The sequence below is a fragment of the Anneissia japonica genome, unplaced genomic scaffold, assembly GCF_011630105.1.
Source record: "Anneissia japonica isolate Jap-2015-1 unplaced genomic scaffold, ASM1163010v1 scaffold987_len1640505_cov201, whole genome shotgun sequence".
In the NCBI taxonomy this organism is placed as follows: domain Eukaryota; kingdom Metazoa; phylum Echinodermata; class Crinoidea; order Comatulida; family Comatulidae; genus Anneissia; species Anneissia japonica.
Window position 1 is genome coordinate 408,788 of NW_022714175.1, and position 15,688 is coordinate 424,475.

Here is a 15,688-nt window from a genome sequence, read left to right on the forward strand (position 1 = left end):
TTGATCTCTAAATCTCGATTGAGATATCAATTGATAAGCAAAGGTAAAACTTTAACCTAAGTTTACAATACAGTCACTCTATCTTGTTGTTTGTCAAGACATTCCTTTGCCAATGTCTGCTAATACTAATTATTTTTTAGGACTTGCCGTGGTATCGATTTACAATGCGGCGATATGGGTGGATGGACGATATTATCTGCAAGTCGAGCAGCAAGTTGACTGTAACTGGCAAGTCATCAGAGCAGGTTTGTTGTTGAGCTTGTACCATGAAATAAATTTGAGAAATGACTCACTATAATAATAAGAGGAGTTGAATAACTCAGTGGCTACTGATCCCAAGGTGCTGGGTTCAATTCCTGTCACAGCAGGAATTTTTCTCGACCAAAAACGACTCCACTCTCTAAGCCTCATAAAGAGGCTTAGTTTATAAACATCATTCTCATCCTGTGAGTGGCGAGTGTACTTGCTGTTGGATGTGATGGAAATATTTCAAAAAATATGCCATGTAGGTACTCTTTGAGTGAAGTGGTATTGCTTAGTGGTTAAGCTTCTAATCCCAGGGTTCTGGGTTCAATTCTTTTGACAGCCCGGCATTTTGTCAACTAAAGCATCAGCATCATCATGGCGATTTGCTTGATATTGGATGTGGAAAAATTAATATAGGCCTATAAAATAATACAAAGCCTGTAAAATAATGTAAGCGTATATATACAGCGATATTAATTTATCGAGATTTCCAAAGTTACCAATAGTAGCACTGTATTAGTAATGATACAGGACTATATAACTTTCTTGTAAAACTATTTGAATTGCAGTACACTTAATTAAATTTACAGTTCAATTCAAATTTCTCTGTAGGGCCTATTTATTATTGTGAGGTCAAGTAACTATAGGTAAAGAGGTAAAAGCAATACAACACATTGTTTTCGACTATTTAAGGTGTAACGTCACAATTACAGATACATAACAATATGAATAATGAGATAACGTACAACGTGTAATGTAAACAACTTTTGCAGATGATATCGGGACACTTACGCCGTTTCAGTGGATTGAAAATGAACTTCTCTATGGATATCCTGTTGGATTCGATCCCAAGACAATGCCTATTCGTAAGTATGGATACGTACACGTGTTTGTGCGCATGCGTAAACTAGGCCTTTTAGTTTAAAGCCATTTATGCACATTATAATTAGAAGCATCGTGCAAACAAATGGATAATAACAACACTGCTCGACTAGGAACAAGATGTCATAATCGTATCAAGCATAGCCCTTCAACATATGAAGTTGCATATTTGTATGTAGGCCTATATTAATTAAATATTTGTGTATATTTTTATTTATTTATATTATATTTATGTAGGCCTATATATAATTATAATGTCTAGTAGTGTCATGTATATAACATCCTAATTAATTTAGCTAAAACATTGTAAATAATAGTTCAACGCGTACTACTCTAACAAAAAGAATTCAAAGAAATGGAAGAGCACTAAAAGAAAACATTTACAATTCGTTAAAAATATGCATAATCATTTATTTTAAAAGAAATATTAAAAGACGCTGAAGAGTTCTTCAGTACATCACCAAAGCGCTTACGAATGCAGAGATTGCAAAACAACCTCGTTGATATCATTTGGCGAAATCAGCCTCCGTTGCCTGACAACAGGCTGATGGTATTGGAACAGAAATACGCTGGTGAGTACTTCCCCATTGTAATTCACTCAGATTAAGATTGACGGAGTTTTAGATATTTTATATACAGCTCCCCTTTCAACTTGTATTTTTTAGGCTACTCGCATATAGATAGTCTGATGAAAAGTAGTCATTTGTCTTTCGAGTATTGATATAATTCATGGATTAATTAGTCACATAGTAACGATGTTTTTTGCGCCAAAAACAGGTAAAAGCTGGCAAGAAAAAATTAAAGACGTTCGAAAGGTGATGCAAGAGAAAGACGCTAACACTCTGCTTATATCAGTACTGGATGAAATAGCATGTGAGTTCCTACGTATAATATTCTATGCTCTGTCCACACTCTATGATAGTTTATGTGACAAATTAAACCCAAATATGGGCATATCACAATTACTTGTCACATAGAATTTGATAGTGTGGACAAAATTTATAACGCCAATAAAATACATTAATTAAATTCAATACATTCTATACAATTTATATACATATTTCAAGCATTCGCAAACAAACAGGAAAAACATTTGAGATAAGTAAAACTAATCAATGGCCATATTCGACTGGTGCGTTTCATTGACAACGATTTTTCGTTGAGTATTATTTTCATTCGGCTAGTTCGTAAAATAGACTTCGTTGACAACTGAAATAAACACGTAAACCAGAGTGCAATAATTTAATTATTTTGCTATCCACGTGACCAAAACAAACACGGCCGATTACGTGAATATAATTTAGATTGAATTTTATAAAATAATAATTATCCACATTCCACATAGTCCAACAATAATTGTAGGTTAAAAGAATTCAAAACTGCATGAAAATATTTACCCCGGTATTACGAAATACCCATAACACTGCCACAATCCGAAGCAACCTTCATTACGCTAGCGTGTATCGTGGTAATTACGCAGCCATTTTGTTTTGTCGGGTATTTACCAGTTTTCTATTCATCTGGTCGTCTTTGTTTTTAAGCAATATTTTACCACTGCGTGATTTAACGAAGAACGACCAGTCGAATCGCGCAACAGATGATGGGATAAGTTAGAACGTATTCATGAGACAGTTCAATATTACGTCATTGAATATGAACCAGTAAGAATATGTTAGTGAGAATGTTAATAGAAAAGTATTGTTAATTTGCTTTTATCTGTTTTAGGGTTATTCAATCTCCGAGGGACTGACGTTACGTACAGTCCAGTTTTCTTCTCGTATGCCATACTCACTAGCAGCTCTATACGGTATAGTAATTTTAAAGCTTGTTTGTTTTTATTTTTTTAAATAATATATTATTTTCTTCTTTAAGGAATTGGCAATCATTTCCAAAATGTAAATAGACTGGCATGAAGATTTTAAAATTAAAAATTCAATAATTTTCATAGAACATTTTTCTTAAAATTCAATCATTTTCAAACGTGCATCACCATCTAGAATTGTATATAGGGCCTATGATTATATATACATATACACATACAACAAACCTACAAATACATATATATTTCTTATCATATACACACTTAGGCCTATATACATCTTTTTTAATTTCATGGGAATTATACCCAGATTTTAGTTTTCATACAAGGTCAATCCATGTTTCTTATATTGTTCGTTTTAGTTAGGTCTATATAATATCGTCGCTGTTCCCATGAACTGGCGAATCGCGATAATTATCGCGATTATTATCGAAGAATGATGTTAGTACAGACTAGATTACTTTAAGAGTGTAGCGATTGTATGGAAACTTAATGAAGATTCTGCTAAATTCAGTATCATGCTTCTCCAAAAGTGCTAAACAACTTCACACCAAATGCCCACATATTGTTTCCAGGTCTTGGTCATGTCGGTGTGTCGTGGTGGGTCTATCGAGCCTCTTTGGATTTGTGAAAATAATGAAGAAGTAACGAACACATAATTGTACAATGCTTATAGGCCTACAGTAGGACCATTTTCTTAATAGGCCTAGCTTGCATTGTTGTTATTGCATTTTGAAGACTTTCGTTTTCAAACTAATATTTTTATATCATTATATTCATCTTAGACTTTACCTGAGTGCTTTCAACAAAACCAAAGACGATAGAGTTTTCCAACAGCATCTTAATGTATGTTTGTCGCCATATGAAGCCGGTAAGCGTATATAACAGAATTTCTCCGCTAAGTCATGTCTCTTGTGGGACATGCGCGTGTTCCAGGGCCGGTTCTGATTGGTCAGTTGTTAAGTTCGGTTGACACTTCGGAAAAATCCAGTTTAACATGCTAATTACAAAATTGTATCTATAGGCATACAAGATGTAGCTTCAAGGTTTACTGATACAATACAAAATCAAAAAGTATTTGTTTGAAAAGCTACTGTATCCAAAACGTTTAAAAAACATTTGAAATTTAATGTCTTTGTCACTTTTATTATTACTAATAATAAAAATAATAATTATAATTAAAATAATACGTTCCCATTCTCTCCCAACAGCACCTTGTGTCGAAGTGAAGACATATGCGGACTTTTATGAAGATGTAATGTTAGTCGGAACGTTGGTTCGTGGGAAAATATGGATAGGTTCTAGTGCAAATGTATTTATACATGACGTCATTACACAAGTGGGTATTGTTTATTATCTTAGATCACCATTATCATCATTATGATCAGGCAATGACTTGTTGTTTATATTTATCTTGTTAAGCTGTTTTCTCATGAGCGTACCTCTATCTATTTTTAGAGGTAATAACTATTAATCTTGTGGATATTTTTCAATTATATTTTTCAGGAAAAGAAGTTAACTGAGCTATCGCCAATCGTATTGATGAAAGCCGTCAAGAACCCAATTGAACAAAGAGGAATGAAAAATGCTCATGTACGTTTAAACAAATATCATTAGCTGTTAAATCTGAAAATAGCTTAAATTTTATTTAAATTATAAAGTGCTCATTTAAAAGCATCATATAATTTTCCAAATTTAAATCGGACACATATTTAAAACAATTCACATTTAATAAAAACGACATGTTTCAATGGCTCAACCATCATTATCAAGTGAAATCACAAATACTGAACACTAAGCTTATATAGAGCAAAGGGATACAGCCTTATTACTACCGAAATTCCTAAATCAATTATCAACCAATTTAGTCTGCAAACAATTTGTTAATTGATGAATTATTTTCTTTATTCAAATATTTCATTGAAATATAATAACTTTTCATAAATATACATCGTAAACAATTTACACATTGTACTTTATTATTTATTAACTTTATTATTTATTAACTTAAATTATTTATGTTGCTTAAAATGTTAAAATTGAAGGATGGTTCCTGGTTCAACTTTGTCGATTGCGTGCAGACGAATCGGGGTGCCTTCCCGATTGCGTGAGGGCAGCTAGCAATGCACCCTGATTCGTCTGCAACGCAATCGGCAAAGTTGAACCAGGTTCAACCTTCCCGACAGCTGTCGGCGTCCGTCGCTGATAGGGTGAGCGGTTCTAAAACCGAGCTGCTGAGAGTGTTCCCGATTCCGTCGGGGACAGCTATCTATGCAGTGCAAGGATTGCAGTGAAAACGCTGCAGCAACTGTGTAGCGTTTTTATGGAAATAAGGCTTACGCCTGGTTTACTTAAAATTGCTTCAGTCGCTACATAACAGTGATTTTAGTGCAATCGTGGTACTGCCTAGCAGTCCCTAACGCATTTGGGAAGGCTCCTCGATGCGACTGACCAATCAGCATCACCGAAAGCTCTCGGATAGCATGTAGCAATTTTAAGGAAACAGGCAATTTTTTCCTTTAGAATCAGATGTTTTGATAGAAGGATGATATATGTTCATATATAGAATACATATTTCAATAATTTGTATTGTTAACGTTTACATTGTGTGATGTATACAAATGATGGATTTACCATTTCAGATAAAAGATGCCGTGGCGTTGATTGAGTTTGCAACCTGGTTAGAGAGAGAGGTATATCACTTTATGTAGCTCATGCAACGTTTCAATGTAATATAAAACAATTATATAAGCAACAACAACAAAAAAACTAAAGGTTGTATACGTCAAATCAGCGATGACGTCTGTATGATGCTCGCCATTGAATCCCAAGATTCTCTGTAGGCCTACAAGCTCTTGCCACGATTCGTTGATTTTCATCATAATTATGCAAATATTTAATAAACTTCTATTTTTTTATATTTAAAACAAGGTTCCGCGGGCCAAAGGAAACATTAGGAGGCTAAGTGAGATTTCAGCGGCAACTAAACTTGAAACTTATCGACGGTAATGTATTTAGATTTGGGTTGTCAATATGGTTTGCGTACTCAGCTACGACCTCTGTGTGCAGTAGGCATAATACAGCATAATTTTTGCGGTAATATCGCTTAGGCCCTATGCGCATGCGAATACCGTACATCAAGCTGATCGTATGCAAATCTATTCAACCGACATGCGTGTTTAATGGTAGTTTACATCGAAAACACCAGTAGAGTAGCGGATTCACGGGGGTGGGGGCAGCCGGCCTTGGTCCCCTCCCCTTAAATTTTTCAAAATTAAAAAAAAAAGAAAAGAAAATTAAAATTTGCGTCTGAGAGTGCCATTTCCGGTCATCTAGAGGTGCCGTAATCATAAATTGTCTTACTTCAGCCCCAATCATGGTGGGGCTGAGGTGATATAGACTCTCAATCTGTGAAAGTCCTTCCCACGTCCCCCTCTATATTTCAAATTTCTGGATCCGCCACTGACCTGGTTTAGTTTATACTGTCTCTTTTGACAGATTGGGTCTCCTGGCGTACTAGGAAAATGTACAAAACGAGTGCAATCGGCTTTAAATGAAGTACTCAAGGAAATTTATTTTGCACTCGAACCTCCTCACGTATCCACTGGTACTTCTGGGTGGAGAGAAGCAATGCAGATAGCGCCTTGCTCAAGGACACAAGCGAAATGCACAGCGAGTGATTGAAACCTCCACCTCGAGGTTGGAAACCAAACTATTCCCGCTGCGACAAACCACATTATTAATTACGATGACGATGACCGCTTCTACAATATTAAGCGATGAAGATGACGTGATGACAATGATCATGATAACGATGATTATGATGGGGAAGATGATGCATCAGATATTAATAACTTTTAAAATTTGTTATTGCTCCATTTCATTCCAAATAGAATGCAAGACGGTATGAAGGGTCTAAGCTTTCCAACGATATCAGGATTTGGCCCAAATGGAGCAGTCATTCATTACTTGTAAGTTTCTATTGAACTTAACTTTAAGTCATTAACGTACACTAACGAATTATTATACTTGTGTTATGTATGAGCTTTTAAGTAGAACTCCAATAAAACATTGTAGTAAATACCGTACTCTTTAGAACAATGTATTATTAATATGAAACTTACGTTTTGTTGCAGTCCGACAGAAGCCACAAATGTTGCTATAACTAACAAGAATATGTATCTACTAGATTCTGGTGGACAATACCTGTAAGTTGCTTTGCCCACACTATCAAATTGTAGGCCTGTTACAAATTTGTGTGATGTGCCTATCCAAACCAATCCAGTCCAGTCTTCGACTTACAAGGCGCATTATACGAAGCCTCAATGTGACAAATACGGGCATAACACGTTTATTCGTCAAATAAAATTTGATAGTATGTCCAAAGTATTTGAAACGTTTTGCTTTTTATGGTAGACTAAACAAATGGTACCGTAGTTTAAACCATCTCTGAATATAGTATGTAAGTTAGCGTACATATTATTTAAACACATTAGTATATTCACTGATCGTTATAGCCAGGCACACGCATTCGGTAGGCCTATAAAACGGTACTAGAACGCTGCTTTCAACCGAACAAAAACGAATTTAGCCTGTTCTAGATAGGCCTAAAATGAATAGGTCCTATTGTATATTATAATATTGTTAATTTCTTCAGTGATGGAACAACAGACGTGACAAGAACCTTCCATTTTGGAACCCCGACAGCTTTCCATAAGGAAGCGTACACAAGAGTTCTGATGGGCTCCATTGATCTGGCCAGACTCACTTTCAGAACTGGAATATTTGGTTAGTGTAAAATATTTAAACTGACTCATGGCAACGCGCATTTTAAGATGGCTTTCTATAGGTCAGCGTCTAAATACGCACTGCATCACGGCCAATTGAATGGATGAGTCTATCAGGATGTTTACGTCCCGTCGATATCAAGCATGGTTTTTGTAATCTTTATATTTTTATTCATAAGATTTTCATCAGTAATTCTATTTATTTATTCATTTCTATTTATTTATTCATTCTTTATTCATCACGTCAAACACACCATCATCCATGACATCAGTCACCAGAGCCCTTAGTCCGCTGTGTCATAGAAACATAATACAGTACCTCCATGGTATTTCTAAAAGGTTTTTAAAAAGGATCCTGCAACTACAACAATCAGAGCGACCAGCTCATTGCATGGCATATCTTTTGGGTGTATAATGTAGTCTACTTCTCTTCCCTGATCCGCGCGCAATTATACAGGGTCGGTTACAAAGAAGCAGGTCAAATTATCACCCTATCGTAAGAAATTGTAATGCCCCGTAAAATGAGTATCATTTCCGAGCCTGTATTTCTGTACCTCCATTAACAACGTGTTTATTAACTTAGCAAACTTGCAAAGAAAACATAATTCTATATGCTAAAAATGTTGAACAACTAAAGCCAATGATTCAATCGACTCATAATTACATCTTCTAATAAGATTACTGATAGACATAATATTAACGGAAATGCTCTACGACTGGCAAAAGTGAGCCACATGAAAAATACAGTATTATATAGATATAGTAAATACAGAGTTATGGAACTACAGATGCGGCAAGGGCTATTTGCTAATAATTCCACAAGGAAGCGCAGTGTACGCAGTGTTTTTATAGGTTAAATTTATCTGGCTGGTTGTTGTTGCCTGCTCCTTTTTTCTTGATCAGCATGCGCGACGAGAAGGACTGATTCCAAAGAATCAGGTCGAATCATTACCTCCTCGAAATTAAATATTATGCCTCGTAAACGGAAGCTTCTTTCCCTGTCTTTCCTAAACTCTAATTCTGTAATTTCATTAGAAACATTCACAGCATTTAAAAGCGTGTTTATTACTTATAGTAATCAAATTATAACACATATGCCCGAAATTTTAAACTAAGCATATAATTAAATGAACTCACGTTTCTTCTAATATTATGATTACTGATTGACATTGTATCACTGGCAAAAGCCACATCAATACTTTACAATGTTATCAACAACTTTTTTAGGTGTACGATAAATCTTGAATAAATACATATATTTTAACATATCACGGTGTTTGCTGGTTTATTATAAACACTATTATATAATCGTAGGTCGCGACATTGACGTGGTTGCTCGAGCCCCGTTGTGGGCCAGCGGACTTGGATATAAACACGGAACCGGACATGGCATTGGGCATTATCTCCATGTGCATGAAGGTAAATACATTTCTTATATTGAAAAAAAATGTATGTATATAAAAATGAAAGATATGCTAGGCCTACGTCTGTTAATCGATGAATCATTTAAAGCCGGGCACTCACTGCGTCGTACATCGCGGCGGTCGTGCGACCGTCGAATCCGATTTCGTTTCCTGTGAGTTGCAGACAAAGCGACGCCGTCCGCTGATTGTCGGTGGCTGACTACGGGTCGTCATTAAAAACGATTCGTTGTGAGCGCATTGTTGCGTTGTGTTTCTCCATTTAATCGCGTCGTCCGATGACCGTCGGACGCCGTCGTGCTCGGTTAACATCGATTTAGATTATGTAAATAATTTATTATATCATGCAATATCTACCCAGATGTTGCAATCCATAATGTATAGTATTCAGCGCATTGTCATTCTCTTTCGATCAAAATGTTTACTACTACGACACACACGTATAAATATCTGATTTGGTTTGAATTCATATTATTGATACTATCTGTTCATAGGTCCAGCACGAATTAAGTACGGCTACAGACCCAATGAAGCAGCCCTTCAACCTGGAATGTTTCTGTCTGATGGTTGGTAACTGGTCATATACACAATTTATTAAACAGATAATAAACATAATAGTCACTACAGTTAACAGGAGGCCGAATAAATATAAACAATACTAATAGTACTATATTTTGATTAAAATGATTAGAGTATTTATAGACCTTGTTCACTATAATTATAACAATATATTATGATGATGTTGATCATGATAATTATTATGATGATGTCAGTAATGAAGATGATGATAATAATGATGATGACGACGATGTCAGTGTCAACGACGACACAAACAATGATGAAAATACAATGGATATATTTCCTCTCCAGAGCCGGGTTACTATGAACCGAATAGTTTTGGAGTTCGACTTGAAACAATCGTCATGGTGGTCGAGAAACCGACAACAGTAGGTTTTCCTTTATAAATTAATTATTCATAACATAGTTTAAACGAGGATTGATGTTACAGCAAAAGCTGACAATTATGAGGCTTTCAACACTTAAGTAGCCTACGTTGTTTTCACACAGAAAACGACAAGCTAATCAAGTAAATACATTTAAGGAGGTCAATGTCAAAAAGATAAAACTAAAATTTATATAAAATGAGGAACATTCGTGAGTAATATGCTGAAGTATTTAATTTTTGTAATCTAATCGGATGAAATCTAAATTTTAATCATTTGCAGCACAAATTTAGCAACTGGACTTTCATGGGTTTTGAGCCAATCACTGTTGTGCCATTTGAACCAAACCTAATCAATTATGACATGTTGTCTTATGATCAGGTAAGAAAAAAAAATTGATTCGGCAAATAAGACTTCTCGTAGTTTTAACTGTGCATGGCTATGTCAAAGGTAAAATATCCAACAATCATACACGTCCTAGATTTGTACGACGACGCGCCGCTGGAACGGAATCACTCATGCGTGACCGTCATACCTGGATCCTACGTTCTCTGCATACGTAGATTTGGCCAAATTGCGTTCCAGAATCTACTCAACGAGGTAACCTTAACGTTCTTGCATGCGCAGATGACTTTTAGTGACATCATTACGTTCTACATTACGTTCTACGTCCTACCGTCGTCGTGCAGTCGAAAGCTCCCTCAATAACGTTCTCGCATGTGCAGATCATACGACGTCATTACCTTCTACGTCCTACCGTATCGAAAGTTTTCTAATATCGTCTGCATCTTTATAAATGAACATTTGTTAATCTATATAGTACATAGCCTATTAGCCGAATAATGCAAACAAATTTAATAACAATAAATGTTGTTATATTTTATGTGTGTTTACTCGCAATTACTGTATACATATTTTTGTTTACCTTTAAAAGATCGTGTGGTTAAATGAATATAACAAGTTGATAGAACGAACAGTGTTGCGGGAATTGAGTCCAGAAGCTCAGAAATGGTTGCGTTTGCGAACTAAACAGATAAACGTTGAAAATACAAATAAGATGAACCGAAATCCATTTAACAGTGCGACCTCTACCAACCTGGGGATGCTGACTCTGGTCGCAGTCTTTTTATTTTCTTCAATTGTACTATAGGCACATTTGTTTTAGTTTCATTTTTGCAGCCCAAATGCTCGCTCATGTTATATATTGATTGTATAATTGGTCTAAAGATCGATCTAAGAGTAACTAAGATAAAAATCACAAAAGATCACAGTAGCATAGGATGGCAATTGTTCATTATTTAATTTTTTTCATCACTGTATATATATTATTTAGGAAGGAATTATTTCAGTAGTTTCACAGTAAATTAGTTAGGTCTAGTATATAGACAACATTAGATTGAAGAATGCATTGTATATATAGTAGAATAGATTAATTGGCTTATACAAAAGTTTTACCAAAATACAAAAGATTGCATGTCTATGCTTACTTTTAATATAGGCCTAAACTCATGTAAAAACAGTGTTGATCATATAGTGTTCAAATAATGTAAGAAACAATATCAATAATTTTACTGTTAGTTTTTCCACTAGTATGGCCATCGTAAGAGATGTTTTTTTTTTATGAAACACAATTTAAGAAAGGGAAAATAGCTATTACTGTTTAATTTCTGTTAATTAAAATAATTCTATATTTTTAATAATGATGAATACTGAAAATTAATTCGATTGGAGGAAGTTAATCAACTTCCTGATTTGCGAGCAATTCCAAAATTCTTCCTCACTGCTCGACATTATGAGAGGTAACAGCATTAATATGTCAACAAATAGTCAACAAATTAGCTACTCTTATAATCCATAATCTTTCTCCTTTTTTGATCCAACCTTTCTTATCATGAACTCTGCGAGTTTTAGAACATACATACAGTATTATTTCATATGACATAGCCATTTGGCATAGCATCAATCATACCGCACGTTAAGGTTCATAGTTCATAGATTACTTTATCTGTCCTTTCGGAAATTTGGTCTTAGTAATCTCAATAATGTATACAAATCTCGATTTATTTTAGCTACATAATATAATTATGAAATAATGATGATGCTAACTAATTTGATTCACAATTTGTGTGTTCTGGAGTATATATAATCAACTTTATTTAATTAAAAATTTCAATTGGAATGTATTAAGTTGTATTTTAAGATAAACTATACATGACATGCGTAACCTAATTTCAACTCATCTGAATAATAATTATATTTGTACTAGTTTAAACTGTAAACACACTGAATGTGGTAAAAACATTTCACAGACTAACAAACTTTCATAAAAATAAAAAACACAAAAGCTAGAGAAAGTTTCAAATAAAAAAAAAATATTGTTAGCCTGTAAAATGTTGTCTTAGTCATCTTACTTAATATATCATGTAACTAGTCAACAACGTAACGAATAACGAAACGCATAATGAATTAATCGAAACTAAACATCGTACCTAAGTATTTAAGGCCTAAGTATTTAAATGATATTTTGACATAATATATACTGTAATTATATTTCTTGTGCTTTTGACTGCCGTGCTTAAAAACGTTTAAACCATAACGTCATTATAATTGTGGCGATTATAACATAGGCTGATGGAACACCACGTGAAGAAGCACTGAAGACATAGTCGTAGGATACTTGGACGGTTTTACTCTCCATCCATTCAACAGCATCCTCGCCATCAAGCTCATTGGTCAATTTTTCTCTTATCAACTTATTATAATCATTCAGCCAATCAATCTGCAATAGAAGGAATTAAAAGGATAATCGAAATTAACTAGTATAGTCCTACACTATTTTAAGGTGCAGAATCATTTTTAATGTGATTCAGTTAGGCCTGGTTCCCATGAAATCACTACTGTCGATACAGCGTTTATTCATTGCGCCAAGTTGTCATTAACGCAAACGATCGGGAAGGCAGGCCTACCCGACTTGACAAACCAATCAGCGTCGTTGAAAGCTCCCAGCGATAGGATGCAACAGTTTAATCCATGGCCGACTGAACCGCCCCCCCCCCCAGCGATAGGATGCAACAGTTTAATCCATGGCCGACTGAACCGCCCCCCCCCAACTTTTTGACAGAAAACATATAATATCTATGCAGATTTTTGTATGATCGGCGCCCTCGCAGTTCATATTCCCATTCATGTGGTCCACCGCCCCGCCCCCCTCCCACTCATTGAAAAACGTTCCGCCGGCCCTGTAATCGTCATTATCATCATTATAGTTCTTATCTTATTATCATCAGTATCAATATACCGTAAAACCTCGAATTGAAGCCCAATGGGCTTAATCTCGAGATGAATCCCATCTTGAATTGAAGCTCCCCTCTGCAAAAATTAGCCTCGAAAAGAAGACTATGGGCTAAAAAAAAATTAATTAAAAACAAGCTTGGTTTATACAGTAGTTTTGGTGATGTAATGCCAGTTAAATACACTCCAAGATACAGATTGATGTTATAGTTTATTTATTGTATAGTACAAATTCACAAAATTTACATCATTCATTTTGAAAAGAAGTTCCCCTCTTTACTTTGCAAAAGTAGCCTCCGAAAAGAAACCCATCCAAAATTCGGGAAAAAAGCCAAGGGCTACAATTTTAGGTTTTACGGTATCTTGGAAGAAATTCATCTAGTTATCTAAACACTTAAATTTAAATTTGGTTAAACAAAAATTAAAACATAAATTTATATGGATACAGACAGTATATCGTGTTTACCTGTTGTCGGCTCAGAAGAGAGTAGTCAATCAATGTTGGCTCGAACGGAACAAGAGCAACCGGATCAAATGTCATATACGTGTAGCCATTAAAATTATGCTGGAAATATAATGCGTTACAAAATGCATGAACAGTAGTAAGAAATATAAAAGTAAAGTATTAGAATAATATAATATGCCTACATAACATAAGAAAACAGTCAGATAATGGAAAGTGGCTTACATCTAACTCCTCAGTTATGTCCTTTGCCATCACGATAGTCTCCAGTCGTATTCCAAATTGTCCATCTTCGTAGTATCCCGGTTCTGAAAAAATATGAACTCTTACTGTTACAGAATTTTATTATCAGCAGTGTTGTTGCCTGTGTGAATTTTGGCGGTAACATTTATCAGATTTTTAAAATATTTTTTTAGAAACAGTATGTTATTTTACTTCATAGTCAAAATAGGTAATAAATATTAGCATTATTGCCATTATCATTAGGCCTATCGTCGTAATGTTCAAAATGTATGATGTAAATGTTAATATATTTTGAACATTTATATAGATAGGTCTATTACGTAGTTGGCCTATATACACTAAATACTGTAATATAAATACAATGAATATATAGCCTATAATAGTTATGTTTTTAAAGATACTTTATATTAAAAATTGAATGACAATACTTAGCCAGGGGCATTTGTTTATATGAAAAAAAACACATTTTAGGTTATACCATAAGGACCAATTTGTTTTATGAAACGAACATGAACAAAATTAGTTAAAAATGTACAACTAAGGTTTAAACGAAAGCTAAATAGAACATGATTTAGTTTGAAAATAGCTTCAAGTGACAATGTTAAAATGATTACACGAGATTTCGTTACTCATTAAGATCATCATCATCACCATCGTCATCACCAATGTCATCGTCATCGTCATCATCAACAACATCATCCTCAAAATTGCAATGTTACTATCGGTTTATTTCTACAACCCAGAAGCAGTGACTTGATGGACACATTTAAATTGTTATTCAATATTCATATTTCTTCATGGACGAAATGAACATCATCACTGTCATCGCCATAGTCTATTATTTATTATTAGCTTTTGTAATTAAACTTGGTTTTCATAAAATCGCTACACGCTATCGCCGATAGCTTTCGGTTTTGCTGATTGGTCGGTCGAATCGGGGAGCACTGAAAACACTGTAGCGACTTTAAGTAAACCAGGCTTTAATTATTGTAAGACGGAATTACCCCATGATGCTATGCGACAAGTTGCAATGCTACTACCGGTATTTCTACAACCCAGAGGCTGTGATTTGGTGGAAAAATTGTTATTTAATATCCATATTTAATAGTTGTCACGTGAAGTTAAAGTGCTGTTGTATTTTATGGCATTGTTCACATGATATCTCAGGCCGGGTGGTAATTCAGAGTGGTGAAGGTTTGGCGTTTGGTCAGTATTCAGTATATTGGACCTCACTTTAGGAATACTGGCACACACCTGTAAGGTGTTGCGCGTCCATGCATACTATAAGTAAATATATATAAGTAAATGTATGTATATATATGACAGTATTAAACATCAGTAAAGTCAAAATTATTAAGGGTCAAAATTGACCTAAAAAAAGTAATAATATGTTTAGAAAAAATAATCATATATTAATTGATTGTTAAAAAGACATACTTATGAAAAATATTAAGTAAATTATGAACATTAGATTGGATTACATTTTACAATACAGTTTATTTTTTATTACAAATATATTATACACATAATAATGTATACACACACACACACACACATATATATATATATATATAGGTCTATATATACACATA

At 34.5% G+C, this 15,688-nt stretch overlaps 2 protein-coding genes across 2 annotated transcripts in view; one reads left to right on the forward strand and one right to left on the reverse strand.

Moving 5' to 3' along the window:
• The window catches only part of LOC117108941 (xaa-Pro aminopeptidase ApepP-like), a 20,371-nt gene extending 7,881 nt beyond the window's left edge, over positions 1–12,490 (forward strand). Inside the window, exons 5-22 of the mRNA XM_033251128.1 lie at positions 141–245; positions 1,020–1,112; positions 1,551–1,700; positions 1,906–2,001; positions 2,854–2,935; positions 3,733–3,818; positions 4,159–4,286; positions 4,454–4,540; positions 5,590–5,640; positions 5,879–5,952; positions 6,841–6,918; positions 7,084–7,155; positions 7,605–7,735; positions 9,049–9,153; positions 9,650–9,721; positions 10,026–10,102; positions 10,382–10,480; positions 11,034–12,490. Coding sequence (XP_033107019.1) covers positions 141–245; positions 1,020–1,112; positions 1,551–1,700; positions 1,906–2,001; positions 2,854–2,935; positions 3,733–3,818; positions 4,159–4,286; positions 4,454–4,540; positions 5,590–5,640; positions 5,879–5,952; positions 6,841–6,918; positions 7,084–7,155; positions 7,605–7,735; positions 9,049–9,153; positions 9,650–9,721; positions 10,026–10,102; positions 10,382–10,480; positions 11,034–11,249 — 1,802 coding nt within the window. The 3' untranslated portion in view covers positions 11,250–12,490. The remainder of the gene's footprint in view (positions 1–140; positions 246–1,019; positions 1,113–1,550; positions 1,701–1,905; positions 2,002–2,853; positions 2,936–3,732; positions 3,819–4,158; positions 4,287–4,453; positions 4,541–5,589; positions 5,641–5,878; positions 5,953–6,840; positions 6,919–7,083; positions 7,156–7,604; positions 7,736–9,048; positions 9,154–9,649; positions 9,722–10,025; positions 10,103–10,381; positions 10,481–11,033) is intronic.
• Positions 11,376–15,688, reverse strand: part of LOC117108942 (xaa-Pro aminopeptidase 1-like) — a 9,648-nt gene continuing 5,335 nt past the window's right edge. The window contains exons 11-13 of the mRNA XM_033251130.1: positions 14,079–14,161; positions 13,857–13,955; positions 11,376–12,878 (exon numbers count right to left, since the gene is read on the reverse strand). Of these exons, the coding sequence (XP_033107021.1) occupies positions 12,675–12,878; positions 13,857–13,955; positions 14,079–14,161 (386 nt within the window). The 3' untranslated portion in view covers positions 11,376–12,674. The remainder of the gene's footprint in view (positions 12,879–13,856; positions 13,956–14,078; positions 14,162–15,688) is intronic.